The sequence below is a fragment of the Portunus trituberculatus genome, chromosome 49, assembly GCF_017591435.1.
Source record: "Portunus trituberculatus isolate SZX2019 chromosome 49, ASM1759143v1, whole genome shotgun sequence".
In the NCBI taxonomy this organism is placed as follows: Eukaryota; Metazoa; Arthropoda; class Malacostraca; order Decapoda; family Portunidae; genus Portunus; species Portunus trituberculatus.
The window spans coordinates 286818-300768 of record NC_059303.1 but is presented as its reverse complement, the minus strand read 5'-3'; the positions used below and the strand labels follow the sequence as shown (position 1 = coordinate 300768).

The window sequence follows — 13951 nt, the reverse complement described above, 5'->3', positions numbered from 1 at the left end:
TTGGCAATTCAATGTCCTATTAGGTTCTGTGAAATCATCATCTTCAGTGAATACCATTTTGAAGCTTTCATTCATTATTTCACACATTTCTTTCTCTGTTTGGTATGTCTTTCCTTCTTTAATTATTTTTTCAATTGTTTCCATATTCTTTGTTTTGCCATTTATGAACTTGTAGAAAAGTTTGGGTTCATCCTTGCTTTTATCCACTACATTTTTCTCAAACTTTCTTTCTTCCTCTCTCCTTACTTTAATATATTCATTTCTAGTATCTTTATACTGCCGACTATTATAGTTATTTCCCTGCTTTAAAAGTTTCTTCCACGCTTTATCCTTTGCCTTTTTTGCTTGTAAGCATCTAGCATTGTACCATGTATGTATTTTTTCTGAACTTTATAAGCAGGAACAAACTTTTTTACTCCTTCATAGTATTTTTGTAAGAATATATCATATTTCTCTTGTACAGTCTTCCTGCACATAATATTACTCCACTGAATATCAGCAAAATAACTCTTAATTTTTCAAAATCTACTCTTGCATAATTTAATCTCTCTCCTTTATAGTCCTCTCTGTAACTTATCTCGTCTTCCTCCTGCATTTGTATCTCTAATGTCACATGATCACTTTTCCCCATTGGACTAAGGTATTGTATGATTGGAGGGGACTCTGGTTTCTTTGTGAAGACTAAGTCAAGCAACAATGGTTCTTCTTCCCCCCTGTACCTTGTTGACTTCTCCACCCACTGGTCCATTGTATTAACCACAGTTAGCTGTAACACTTTCTCACTCCACTACCCAGCATTTTCCATTACTTCCATCTCTCTCCAGTTTATTTTTTTACAGTTAAAGTCTCCAACTAAGAGTATTCTTCTATCTCTTCTTATCATGTTATCTAGGCACTTTATTGCCTCTCTTTGCATATCTTTATGTTTTTTCTGATCCCCATGTATTAGTCTTTGGTGGAACATAAGTGACTATAATTTTTCTTTTCTTCAAATCTTCTGTTCTGATTGTTACTCCCAATACTTCCACTTTATCCTCTCCACATTGCATATCCTCCACACATAAGTTATCACAAACCATTATTAGCACTCCTCCTCCCCCCTTTATCCTTCCTGTTCCTCCTCCAGGTATTATATCCCTCCTCTTTAAAGTTGATATGGATCTTTTTTTTCAGTTTTGTTTCAACAATACACATTACATCTGGCTTTTTCTCTTTCAAATAATCCCTTACTTCCAATATACTTGATAACAAACCGTCTATGTTAGTATAAGTCACTCTTGATTTATTACTTCCTCCACGACCTCCTCCTTTTTCCTTAGATACCACTTCTTTAGTCTCATATCCAGAACCCTTCAGTAAAAATTCTTCTTCTCTATCTCTGTTCTTTTCTCATTTTTTTTCCTTAGCTTCACTTCTTAGCACTTTCTCCTCTTCCCTTTCCTCTATGTTCATATATCTTTTTATCCATATTTCCTTGTGATCGACATCATTGGCCAGCTTCCCTTTTCTAGCCATAATTTCCTCTACAGCCACTTGAGATCTCATTTTTACCTTCATTGGTGTCTTTCCTCCTTTACTGTACCTTCCCAGTCTAATTATTTCCTCTACCTCCTGCTCAAATTCTTATGTGCTGTCTTGTACTCGTTTGATAACTGTTTTGGCCATTTCCCTTTCTTCATGATCTCTCTTGAATTTATTTGGATTTTTCTTTTCTCTCATCCCATAAATCACAAAGCTTTTTTCTTGTCCACTGTATCTCGCACTAAATCTTCCTTCTCTTTGATAACCTCTATTACAGCGACTTTGGTGTTTTCCTGAATTTGCCTCCTTACCACTTCTGAAAATTTGACGTGTGTGTGTATTTACCTATTTGTGTAATACAGGGCCCGAGCTAAGCTCTCTGTGTCCTGTCTCCTTGTCCATTCCTGTCATATCTCTCTTTCATCTGATTGACACACACCGCATCAACGACATCACTGCTCAGTTTATTGTACTTATCAATGCTACGATGCGGGAAACTGTATTTTTCACGTCATTTAAACAGATGTCTTTTATTAGCTTTTTTCCATGTCCTCGGAGCTGACTACTTGTGGTCACCTTTATCAACTCTCTGTCCAGTATGTCAATCTTGTTCACCAATTTATACATAGTTATCATGTCTCCTCTTGTTCTTCTCTCTTCTAATGTGGTCAGCCCCAGCTTCCTCAGTCTTTCCTCATAGTCTAACTCCCTGAGTCCTGGTACCATTCTTGTTGCCAGCCTCTGTACCCTTTCTACCTTCTTCACATTTTTCTTCATATGCGGTGACCAAACACAAGCTGCATATTCTAACTGTGATAGAGCTGTGTGTGTGTGTGTGTGTGTGTGTATTTACCTAATTGTAACATACGGGAAAAGAGCTATGCTCGTACTGTCCCGTCTCCATATCTACTAATGTCCAGCTTTTTCTTAAAATCATGAATATTCCTTGCGTTGACCACTTCCACGTCTAAACTATTCCATGCTTCCACCCTTCTATGAGGGAAGCTATATTTTTTCACATCTCTCCTATAAGTGGCCATTTTTAGTTTTTTCCCATGCCCTCTCGACATTCTTTCATTCCACATACACAGATCTTCCCTATCCATTTTTCCATGCCAATCATCACTCTGTATATTGCTATCAGGTCTCCCCTTTCTCTTCTGTTTTCCAGGGTCGGAAGTTGCATTCTGTTCAGTCTGTCTTCATAAGTCAAATCTCTTAAGTCAGGCACCATTTTGTTGCAGCCCTCTGTACTTTCTCTAGTTTCCTTATGTGTTTCTTTAAGTTCGAGCCCACTGTATTGTTGCATATTCAAGCCTCGGTCTTATCATTGCAGTAATTATTTTCTTCATCATTTCTTCATCTAAATATACGAACGCCACTCTTATGTTCCTCAATAAGTTCAATACTTCTCCAATTATTTTGTTTATATGTCTCTCTGGCGATAGGTCATTGGTAATTGTCACCCCAAGGTCTTTTTCTTCATGACTGGTTTTATGTCTTCATTTCCTATCTTGTACATACTCCTGATTCTTCTTTCACTCTTGCCAAACTCTAATTTCTTGCATTTTGTCGTGTTGAACTCCATTTGCCATGTACAGCTCCATTTCCATATTCTGTCCAAGTCTTCCTGGAGTAGTTCGCAATCTTTGTCACATCTCACTTTTCTTAACAATTTTGCATCGTCTGCAAATAGGCTCACATAACTGGACACCCCATCCACCATGTCATTTATGTAGACCGCGAACATTACTGGTGCCAACACTGATCCCTGTGGAACTCCACTCTCCACCAAGCCCCATTCTGATGGTCTGTCCTTAATTATTGTTCTCATTTCTCTTCCTACCAAAAGTCTTCCATCCATTTTAGTAAACTGCCATGCACTCCTCCTACCATTTCAAGTTTCCAGATCAGTCTCCGGTGTGGTACCTTATCAAAGGCCTTTTTTAAATCCAGATATATTCCATCAGCCCAACCATCTCTTTCCTGTATTACATCTATCACCCTCGAATAGTAACATATCAGGTTTGTCGTGCATGAACGCCCTTTTCTAAAACCAAATTGACACTCACAAAGTATGTCATTTTTCTCCAAGAAGTCTGTCCATCTATTCTTCACCACCCTCTCACACATCTTAGCTACCACACTTGTAAGTGACACTGGTCTATAGTTCAATGGGTCTCTTGTTACCTGATTTATAAATTGGGACAATGTTAGCTCTTTTCCAGTCTTGGGGCACTACACCTTCCCTTAATGAGGCATCAATTACTTCACAAACTTTTTCTGCCAGTTGCTCCTGCATTCTCTTAAAATCCATCCTGATACCCCATCAGGTCCCACAGCTTTTCTCACTTCTAAACTCCCCATCACATTCTTGATCTCCTCCACAGTTACTTGAAACTCCTTCATAATCCCTTTCTGTTCCATTACCAGTGGTTTGTCAAAAGCAGTCTCCTTTGTGAATACCTTCCGAAAGCATCCATTCATAGCCTCTGCCATTTCCCTGGGATCCTCACTGCATACTCCATTTACTTCTAAACTTTCAATACTTTCTCTATTTTTGATGTTGTTGTTCACATGTCTGTAAAAAAGCCTTGGTTGGTCTTTACATTTATCAATTATATCCTTTTCTTGTTTCTTTCTTTCTTCTCTTCTAATCAACACATATTCATTTCTTGCTCTTTTGTAACTTTCCCACTGCTTAATCCGTCTTTTCCTTCACCTCTTCCATGCATCCTCTTTTCTTGTTCTAGCCTTTTCACATCTATCGTTAAACCAGTCCTGCTTTCCAACTTCTCTATGTTGTCTTATTGGTACAAATTTTTTCTCACCTTCTTTGTATATTTTTATAAATTCCTTCCACTTTTCATTTGCTCCCTTAGCACTCTTGAATTTCATCCAATTTGTCTCTTGAAAGAATTTCTTTAGGTTTCCAAAATCTGTCTTGGCATAATTCCATCTTCCCACTTTATATTCTTCATTTCTTCTAGATTTCTCTTCATCTATCACCTTGAACTCCAAAACTGCATGATCACTCTTTGCTAAAGGGCACTCCACCCTCATCTCCTCAATGACCATTGGCTCTGTACTAAAGACCAAGTCCAGTCTTGACGATGCTCCTCTCCTCCAAACCTAGTATCTTCTTTGACCCACTGAGTTAACACATTTTCCATTGCCAGTGTCAATAGTGTATTTCCCATGTTGTCTCTGATCCTTCCATTGACCAGTCCTCCCAACACACCTCTTTACAATTAAAATCTCCCATCATTATAGTTCGTTCACAGCCACCCAACATTTCTTCCAGACATGTTCCTGTATCACTTATCATTTCTTCATATTCCTGTACTGACCATGCATTTGTCTTGTGTTATTCTGACCACTATGTAGTGCCTCTTTTTCCTTCATTAGTTTCTGCCCTGATCTTTAGCACTTCTGCCTTTCCCATACCTTCTTTCACTTGATCCACCTTTATATCTTTTTTAACCCTTAACTTCCGGGGATTAAAATATTTTTCCTGTCTAAGACGGGGAAAATGGTACACCTAAAATTGTCAGAACACAGTTTGAATACTGATAATTATTTTCTCTGTTATTCTGAATACAATGATGTACTTTCCAGCTCGATATGACGTCTGAGAGTTTAGTTATTCTTTATCAAAGTTTCCTCCTCCGACGGTGTGACCAGTCAAGAGGAAACAGCCCGAGAGAGCTCTCTCTCTCTCTCTCTCTCTCTCTCTCTCTCTCTGTGTGTGAGAGAGAGAGAGAGAGAGAGAGAGAGAGAGAGAGAGAGAGAGAGAGAGAGAGAGAGGAGGAAGGAAGGACATATTATCACTGATTTCTGAGACACGTGTGTGTGTGTGTGTGTGTGTGTGTGTGTGTGTGTGTGTGTGTGTGTGTGTGTGTGTGTGTGTGTGTCATATATCACTGATTTCTGAGACACGTGTGTGTGTGTGTGTGTGTGTGTGTGTGTGTGTGTGTGTGTGTGTGTGTGTGTGTTGTGAGCATTACTCTCTCTCTCTCTCTCTCTCTCTGACAAGTGTTGATGTGTGTAGGTGTGTGTGACTCAGATGAGTTACCTCAAAGCTTTTCTCGAATGACTCATAAGAAGCGTGACGGCTATGAACGTCAGGAGTTCATTTCTTGTGATGTTTTTCCACTCTTTCTCGTGAGAGCTATGGGGCACATCATCATCATCTGCTGTTTCTTCATCATGAAAAGTGTTGCTCTCACTCACTATATGGTCCAAGAAAGCATCACTGAGAAACGCCATGAAATAGTCACAATTGTGTTGCACAGGAGGGAATTCAGCTGTTATGCCAGGAGACACAGATAAATCAGGCATAACTGGGAAAAATCATCATTGAATTCCCTCCATTGAAAGACAGGTCGGGTCTCGCGCCACCTCTGCCACGCCCCTTGATCGTCCCCCAGAACGCGAGGAGCACGCGCATGCCTCGTCTCCTAGAAACACTCTGTGTCCTTGACACATTATCTGAGTCTGTTCTTCATCATTATTGCCTTCACTGTCACTTATACTGTGTAAGAGTCTCTGTCTCTCTGTCTGTTCTCCTGAGAAAGCAGGTGAATGATGCTCTACATCCGTGTCCTCACTACTAGTCTCTTCACTTTCCCCAGTTTCTTCTTCTATATATTCACTGTCACTTTCTTCTAGCTCAGAACCACTGCTAAGTAAAGGGTTCTGCCTTGCTCCATGGTGATTTACAATCTGACCCGATCCTTCGCTGTTATCACTGACCTTTCTACCCAGCGTCACCGAGTTGCCAAGTGTCGCCCATAAAACGGGAAAACAGTTCAGTTACCTCTAAAATTAGGAGCTCTTGTGGAAACACTTGTGTGGTAAAAGATGCCAGATACTTCTACTCACCATCCGCCTCAAGAGAGCGCCAGAGACTTAAAATTACGCTGGGAAAAATCTTGATTACTGGGACGAATCCCGTCACTTCGGACGTTCTGACGCAAACGTTTATATACGACCGCCGGAAGTTAAGGGTTAACCAGCAACATCACTCCTCCTCCCATCTTACCTACTCTATTTGTTTTCCAAACATTATATTTCCCTTCTCCAACCATCATCAGGTCTTCTCCCTCTCTCAGTTTTGTTTCAGTAAGACCCACAATATCTGGGTTCTTGTCCCTCAAGTAATCGTTGAGTTCTAAAATCCCCGATATCACTCCATTTATGTTGGAATACATTACATTCCGCTCATACGTAAGTTTCTTTAGTCCTTTCTTGCTGTACTTTTCTGGGTTATGAACCACTTCCTCAGTCTCATATCCAAGATTCTCCAGAAAAACTCTTTCTTCTCCTCTTCTGTCCTCTCTTCATTTTTTTTCAAAGCCTCCTTTCTCAACTCATTTAACATTTCTCTTTCCTTTTCACCGAGATCTCTTCTCAACCAAATCTTCCTTGTTGTTTCCTGCTGGGCTAGCCTCCATGACTTCACCAATTCATCTACATCCTTTTGTGACTTAAGTTTGATTCTTATTGGCCTCATACCTTCTCCTGTGAACTTTCCAATTCTATGGAAGTCCTCTATTTCTTGTACTAGGTCTTTTCCCTCCTCCTGCACCACATTAATGATATTATTTATCACCTTTTTTATGTTTTTCTCTCTCTCCATTTTACTTGGTGTCTTATCCTCCTCCACACCAAATATCACCACACATCTCTTTTTGTCTACAGTTTCCCTCACCAATGTCTCATTTGACTTAATATCCTTCACCACTTTCTCAGCAATCTTCTCTTCTATGATCTGTTGATCTATAATTTCAGCAATGTGCGTGTGTGTGTGTGTGTGTGTGTGTGTGTGTTTACCTAGTTGTATTGTACAGGGTTCAAGCGGGGCTCATAGTGTCCTGTCTCCATATCTCCATTTATCTAGTTTTTCTTTAAAGTTATGCACACTATGTGCTGTGACAATTCTATTATCCAAAGCATTCCACTTTTCCACCGTTCTGTGTGGAAAACTGTATTTTCCAATATCCATCACACACTGCCTCATCTTGATCTTCTTTTCATGTCCTCTTGTCCTTCCATCTTCTTCCGTCAACAGCACCAGGTCTTCTTTGTCTATCTTTTCAGTATCATTTACTATCTTACACTTAATCCTCGGCTATTGCGCCCATTTGGGGCCGAATTAGCTGCGCCATAGCCAAAAACGCGATAGCCGAATTGAACAACTAATGGTGAAAATTGTTATTGGTGCTGCAACTACAAATTTTACTCCTAATATCCCTCATTTTTACCTTTTTTTTTTAATTACTGTATAATCCATTGGTACCAATTAAGACATGTCAAGGTTATAACAAAAAAAAATTACATCAACTCATTGTATTTACATTCATAAACAACATTTCACAGCTAGGGTTCTGTCTTGTCTCATTGGTTTATGTTGGGTGATGGTAGGAGGACGGCATGGAGGGTTGGTGGCCATTGTGAGCACAAAAAATGATAGAATCTGGCTATCACTGTCTAGTGGGGAGGACGCGCACTCAGAGACTGTGTTTCATATTGGCGGGAAGGCAGTTTTGGCCAATGAGTGCTCAGATGGCTGGGTGCGCGATAGTAGGCATCTGAGGTCGCGATAATGAGATTTTAGCAGCTTTTCATGGGTGCGTGATAGCAATAAAATGCAATAGCTGAAGTCACGATAGCCGAGGGTTGACTGTATACATTGTTATTAGGTCCCTGCATTCTCTTCTATATTGTAAGGTTGGCAGTCCCATTTCCTTCAGTCGTTCTTCATATGTGAGGTGCTATAATTCCGGCACCATCTTTGAAGCAATCTTCTGTATCCTTTGTCCATGACACTGGACATCACCTCTGTGTGTGTGTGTGTGTGTGTGTGTGTGTGTGTGTGAAAAGTAAATGGAGATTGCTTTGTTGCAGTGAAAGGAGTTGGGAAGAAGTATTGAATGTATATAGATTGTTACCTCATTACTCATGTCATTGGCAAAATTTTTATGATAAATGTTTCTTTCCTGACAATTTTTTTCTTCTTTTCTCATGTGTGTAGCCTGACAGTACTTGATGCTAGAAAATTGTGGTTATGATGGAAATGGTAAATCTCTTGTATTGTTATAATTTAGTGTTTATGTTTGCAGAAACCGAGATGAAGCTGAAGCCATGATTGGCAACAAGAAGTTGTCCAACAAATACGAGGCAATTCGTGAGCTGCGCCGCTCCAAGAATGAGAATGTGGAGGACAATGGGCCGGCCTTCACTGGGCCTGACATCCCTATAGAGGAGCAGTGGGAGCTGTTCACCACCATGTGCCACAACCTACATGATAAGAAGAGGTGAGCCATACTAAACCAACTTGTGTATTATTAATTTATCAAATAATTTGTAGAGGTCTGAGTTTGAGTTACTGTCCTAGCCTCTTTAGTCTTCTCCAAATATATAAAAATGAAGGAAATATTTATAGAAATTATAAATTATTGATAAATGTTTTTTAGTGTTTGATATCAAGTAGCTTTGAGAACTGTATCTTGTTATTACAGCTACCAAAGCAATTATGAGTTTAATTTTTTTTTTTAACAGATTTGTTAGAGAAAAAGAGGTATTCAGTAATTGAGGTCTGACTGTATTTCTAAAGAATGTAGAATGCATTAGTAAAAACAAATAATTTAAAAGAAGTGTGCAGTTGGGAGACTGAAAAGTATGGAAGTATACTTTTTAAATATATATGGTAGGCTTACACTGGCTATTATTTTGCAAAGATTCATGGTGAAACACACAATAGTTTCTGTATAAATGCCCTGTACTCAACCATGTGTGTTTGTATACATCAGTAGAATTGTTTGTTTTCCCAAAGAACAATGAAGAAAAAGGCAAAATACTTATATTTTTTGGTAAACATGATATGAGAACATTGAAAGTGAGTGTGTATGGGGTGCTGCCAGGCTCTCAGCTCTGCTGACAACAATCAGTGCCTGTATTGATCTGAAAGGGAATGGATGTGGCATTTCTCATAACCCACCTTTCACTTGCTGATAACTACACTGCACATTATTTACATTGCATCCTACTTTTTACTTGCCATTAGCCATGACTTTCATAGCAGGATATGGAAATGGCCTGTGGTGACTTTTAACTCTAAGCATCAAATCTAGCAGCAATGAGAAGCATGGGAAACTCTGATACATTACTAATATCCCTCATTTGACAAGACAATATTTTACCCTTAGAGAGGGCAGGAAGTGGGACTAGGATCATTGATATGCTTAGAAATACATCAGATTGTATTATTAGATATTAGGTAATCATAAAAAAAAACATGGTATATCTGAAAAAGCTTCCTGGTGTGTTAAAATGGGTGTAAGATCACTTGATAAACTTTATCAGCCTGTATCTCAAAACATAAAGGCCGTATCACACCAGAGATGAGGCACACGACACACAAGAGTCAGGCTGACTATGGTTACTAAGGATATGTTCACACCAGGCGCGATGCTAGGTGAGACATTCTCTGCGGTGGAAGCTGGCTGACTTGACAGATCCTTCTGCAGAAAAGGAAGACAGTATTCTATAGTCCCCTGATGTGGAGAGGGAGGAGTTGGAGGAAGAGGAGTTATAAATGTTATCTTTAGTCTTGAATAATAAGAGGAAAGAAGAATGGGTATATGAAGCAGATATGAAACAACTATGGTTACTAAGAATATGTTCACACTGGCCACAATGCTAGGTAAGACATTCCCTGTGGTAGAAGCTGGCTGATTTGACAGTTCCTTCTGCAGAGAAGGAAGATAGTACTCTATAGTCCCCTGATGTGGAGGAGGAGAAGGTGGAGGAAGAGGAGTTATTAATGTTATCTTTAGTCTTGAATAATAAAAGGAAAAAAATTGGATACATGAAGCAAATGTGAAACGACTCGAATGTGGCGAATATCATCTTATTGAAGGAACTAGAAATGGATGAGGGAAATGTGGACACTATTTCAGACTGACTCCAGATCAGTTCTTTGAAGTTCTATCATTAAATTAACAAAATATCAAGAAGCAAGGCACCAACTACAGGACATCCATCAGTTCACGGTGAAGGAAAGTGAGTGAGTGAGGGAGAGTTGAGGAATCAGGTCAGTGCAGTCAAAGAAGGTGTGGGGTCTCTGGAGACGAAAAAACAAAGGTGGGAGTCTCAAGGGGCATGAGTCATTGATGCTATGGCCAGAAAAATTGCCTGCTCAGCAATCTTGGAATTGGTGTGGGCGTTGTGGCTGGCATGTGTCGCAAAGTTTCGCATCTGGTGTGAACGCTCCTATTGGAAATACACTGAGGTGATTTTAAGCCATACAGCTTCACACCGCATACATCAGGTGTCTTGTCTGTGGTGTGAAACTGCCTTAAGTTATTCCCCTTTTAGGAGTTAATTTGAAGCCACTTTTGGTATGATTTCAATTAAACAAAAACTAAAATATGACGAATGTTTTTCAGCCAATGTACAATTATGTTTTTTCATATATGGAGCTGTGATTTCATGGACAAAAACACATTTTTTTCTTTTTATTATTTCAAAACAGAAACAAAAGCTAAATTAAGAAATCTAACATTATAGAAATAATTCTTATCATAACATGTCTTAGCCTTAAATAAGATGAAGGTTGTGGGACCAATAATAATGCCAGAATAATACTTGTAAGCTTTGGAAGGGGTTGGGGTTGTTGTGGTATGGAACTAGAATTGGAATGAATGTCAAAAACTGATATACAAGTAACTCAATTTACGCGATAGATGCATTCCAAGAGGCATCACGCATATCAAAATTTGCGTAAAACAAACATGTAATTCTCATAAGAAACAATAGATAATAGGGGGGATGCAGGATGTGGTCCAAAAAAATTTGTACAAAATACTCTATTTATTTGGCTAAATTAACATGTTTTTATTATTTACCATTCTAAATACTAGAAGTGTATTTAAAGTGAAGGAAAAAGCAAGAAATAATAAGAGAAAGCAAAAAATAATAAGAGAAAACAACAAAACAAAGAATACGTAAACAAAACACTCAGTGTCACTGCCTTCACCACTCACACCACAGGCAGTCACCATCTTCCTCTGAGCTTTTCCATTTGGCTAAATTAACATTTTTTTTTATCATTTACCATTCTAAATACTAAAAGTGTATTTAAAGTAAAGGGAATAGCAAGAAATAATAGGAGAAAACAAAACAAAGAATACGTAAACACAACACTCACTGCATCACTGCCTTCACCACTCACACCATAGTCAGTCACCATTTTTCTCTGAGCTTTACCACTTTATCAAAAATCCACTTTTCAAAAATAACCCCACATGCAGAAGAAGATGAAGGACATTTTGGGTCCATCTTGGTGAATTATAGGCAGATTGAAGAGATTCCGTCTGTACTCAGTGCTGGCAGACTGCAAATGAGGCACGAGAAGAGCGGAGCTCCCACCTATCGGCCAGCTGTGGAACTCTCTGGCACGCAGTTTGAAATTGCATCTGGCACTCAGTTTGAAAATGCAGTTGGACCAAATCGTGTATAAGGAAATCGATCGCTCAAATTAAATTAATTATAATATTTTTTCAGTCCTGTTATAACAAAAACGCATAAATCAAACACGCGTAAATCGAGTTACCTGTATTTACATGTTATCAATATTTCACAACATAATAATCAGAATGATTCATGCATATTTACCTCAGATATGGCAACATCATTCCTACCTAAATGCTCCCCTTATGGCCACTACAGGTACTTCACACATTGAAAGCATGGCTGCAAATCCTGTGACATCTCAGAAAATTTTTTTTTTGGTTTGACTGGTGGCACCACTACCACTCAGTATGACAGTTACTTCTGGAGTAAGTTAAGAGAATCGCTGTATAAAATTCTATATCCATTTTGTGATGTTGTTAGTGTATGGTTTCATATCAAGTAGTACCTTTATATTTCTTATATTTTTGAGTCTGTAAATCACATGATTCATAGACATGTACTGTGCCATATTAAAAGTATTATTGACTTTACCTAGCAATGTTGCAAAAATGTTAACTCTTACTATTTTTGTCTCCGAATAATAAAGTCAAAATCTGAACACTTATAGGTAGCAGTTTGCAAAAGTATATTGGTAAATGCTAGATACATTTGTATGCACAACTTTTTAAATTACTTGAGTGTAATGCATGTTTCATTTGAGACATCTGGTGGTTCAGCTTACTAAATTCCTGATTGTAATGCCAATTTTTTTCCTTACTTTTCTCTATTTTCAGGTTTGAAGAGCTGGAACGCATGACTTTTAGTGCTTTAGGCTCAAAGGAGTTCATGAGAGAAAACAAACGTGCTCGTGAGGTGGAGTTCATGTGCCTGATGGCTTGTATCTACAATAACAGCTCCTTCTTTGCCTACAACATTATGCGGGAGTTGGTCATGAAGAACCCTGAGAACACCCGCTGCTGGAATCTGCTCAACTTGATCATTTCAAAGGCTGATGACTTCCGTCACAATCGCTTCCTGCTGCGCTTGGCTCCAAAGCACCCTGACCTGGTGGCGCTTGGCATTCTTAATGGCCACAATTGCCTGGTGGCTGGCACTTACAAATATTCCCTGGCTGAGTACACGCAGGCCTTCAAGCAGGACCCCAACAACCCTCTCATTCCCCTCATGCTGGGTCTCACCTTCACTCACATGGCCTGCCAAAAGTTTAGTGGCAAAAAACACTCTTTGGTAGTACAGGCATGTGCCTTCCTCAACACTTATGTGGACATGCGTGGAGAGTGCCAAGAATCCATGTACAACCTAGGCCGGGCATTCCACCAGCTTAACTTGTTACCACAGGCCATCCACTATTATAAGCAGGCCCTGGAGTGTCCTGTTGTGGGGCAGCTGCCAGAAGGGCCTCGTCTTGACCTGACTCGGGAAATTGCTTTCAACCTTGCTCTCATCTATAAAAACAGTGGCTCTCTGAACCTGGCCAGAATGTATATGTATAAATATATTAAGATTTGAAAACATTCATATCTATAAACCAGACTCAAGCAGACTCTAATAAAATTTGACACTAATTCTATACTTGTAGTTTTGTGTTAATATGATTACTGTTTTGTATGATATTTTTTCCTTCCAGTGATAGTTTTCTTAAGTATGGATCTTATTTTTAGTATATTTATTGATTTAAAGATACAGAAGAATGAACTGGTGCTATAATATAAAATTGTACAATATTCTATATTATTGTCTAATATAATGGGGTTGCTGTAGTACAGTGTACAACATGTACTTTGGGGGCCAAGGGGTCTCCAAGCACACAAGTTCAAATCTTGACCACATTCCAAGTACTTCCTTACTCAGGGTAATAGTTCCTTAAAAGGTGGACTTTCAGATAGAATATATATATATATATATATATATATATATATATATATATATATATATATATATATATATATAT

General features: G+C 38.8%; 1 protein-coding gene across 1 annotated transcript in view; it reads left to right on the top strand.

Annotated features, from left to right (window-relative positions):
- LOC123499320 (general transcription factor 3C polypeptide 3-like) overlaps positions 1 to 13570 on the top strand; it is a 414223-nt gene extending 400653 nt beyond the window's left edge. Inside the window, 2 exon segments of the mRNA XM_045247142.1 lie at positions 8646 to 8840; positions 12774 to 13570. Coding sequence (XP_045103077.1) covers positions 8646 to 8840; positions 12774 to 13509 — 931 coding nt within the window. The 3' untranslated portion in view covers positions 13510 to 13570.
- Positions 13571 to 13951: the final 381 nt, after the last annotated feature.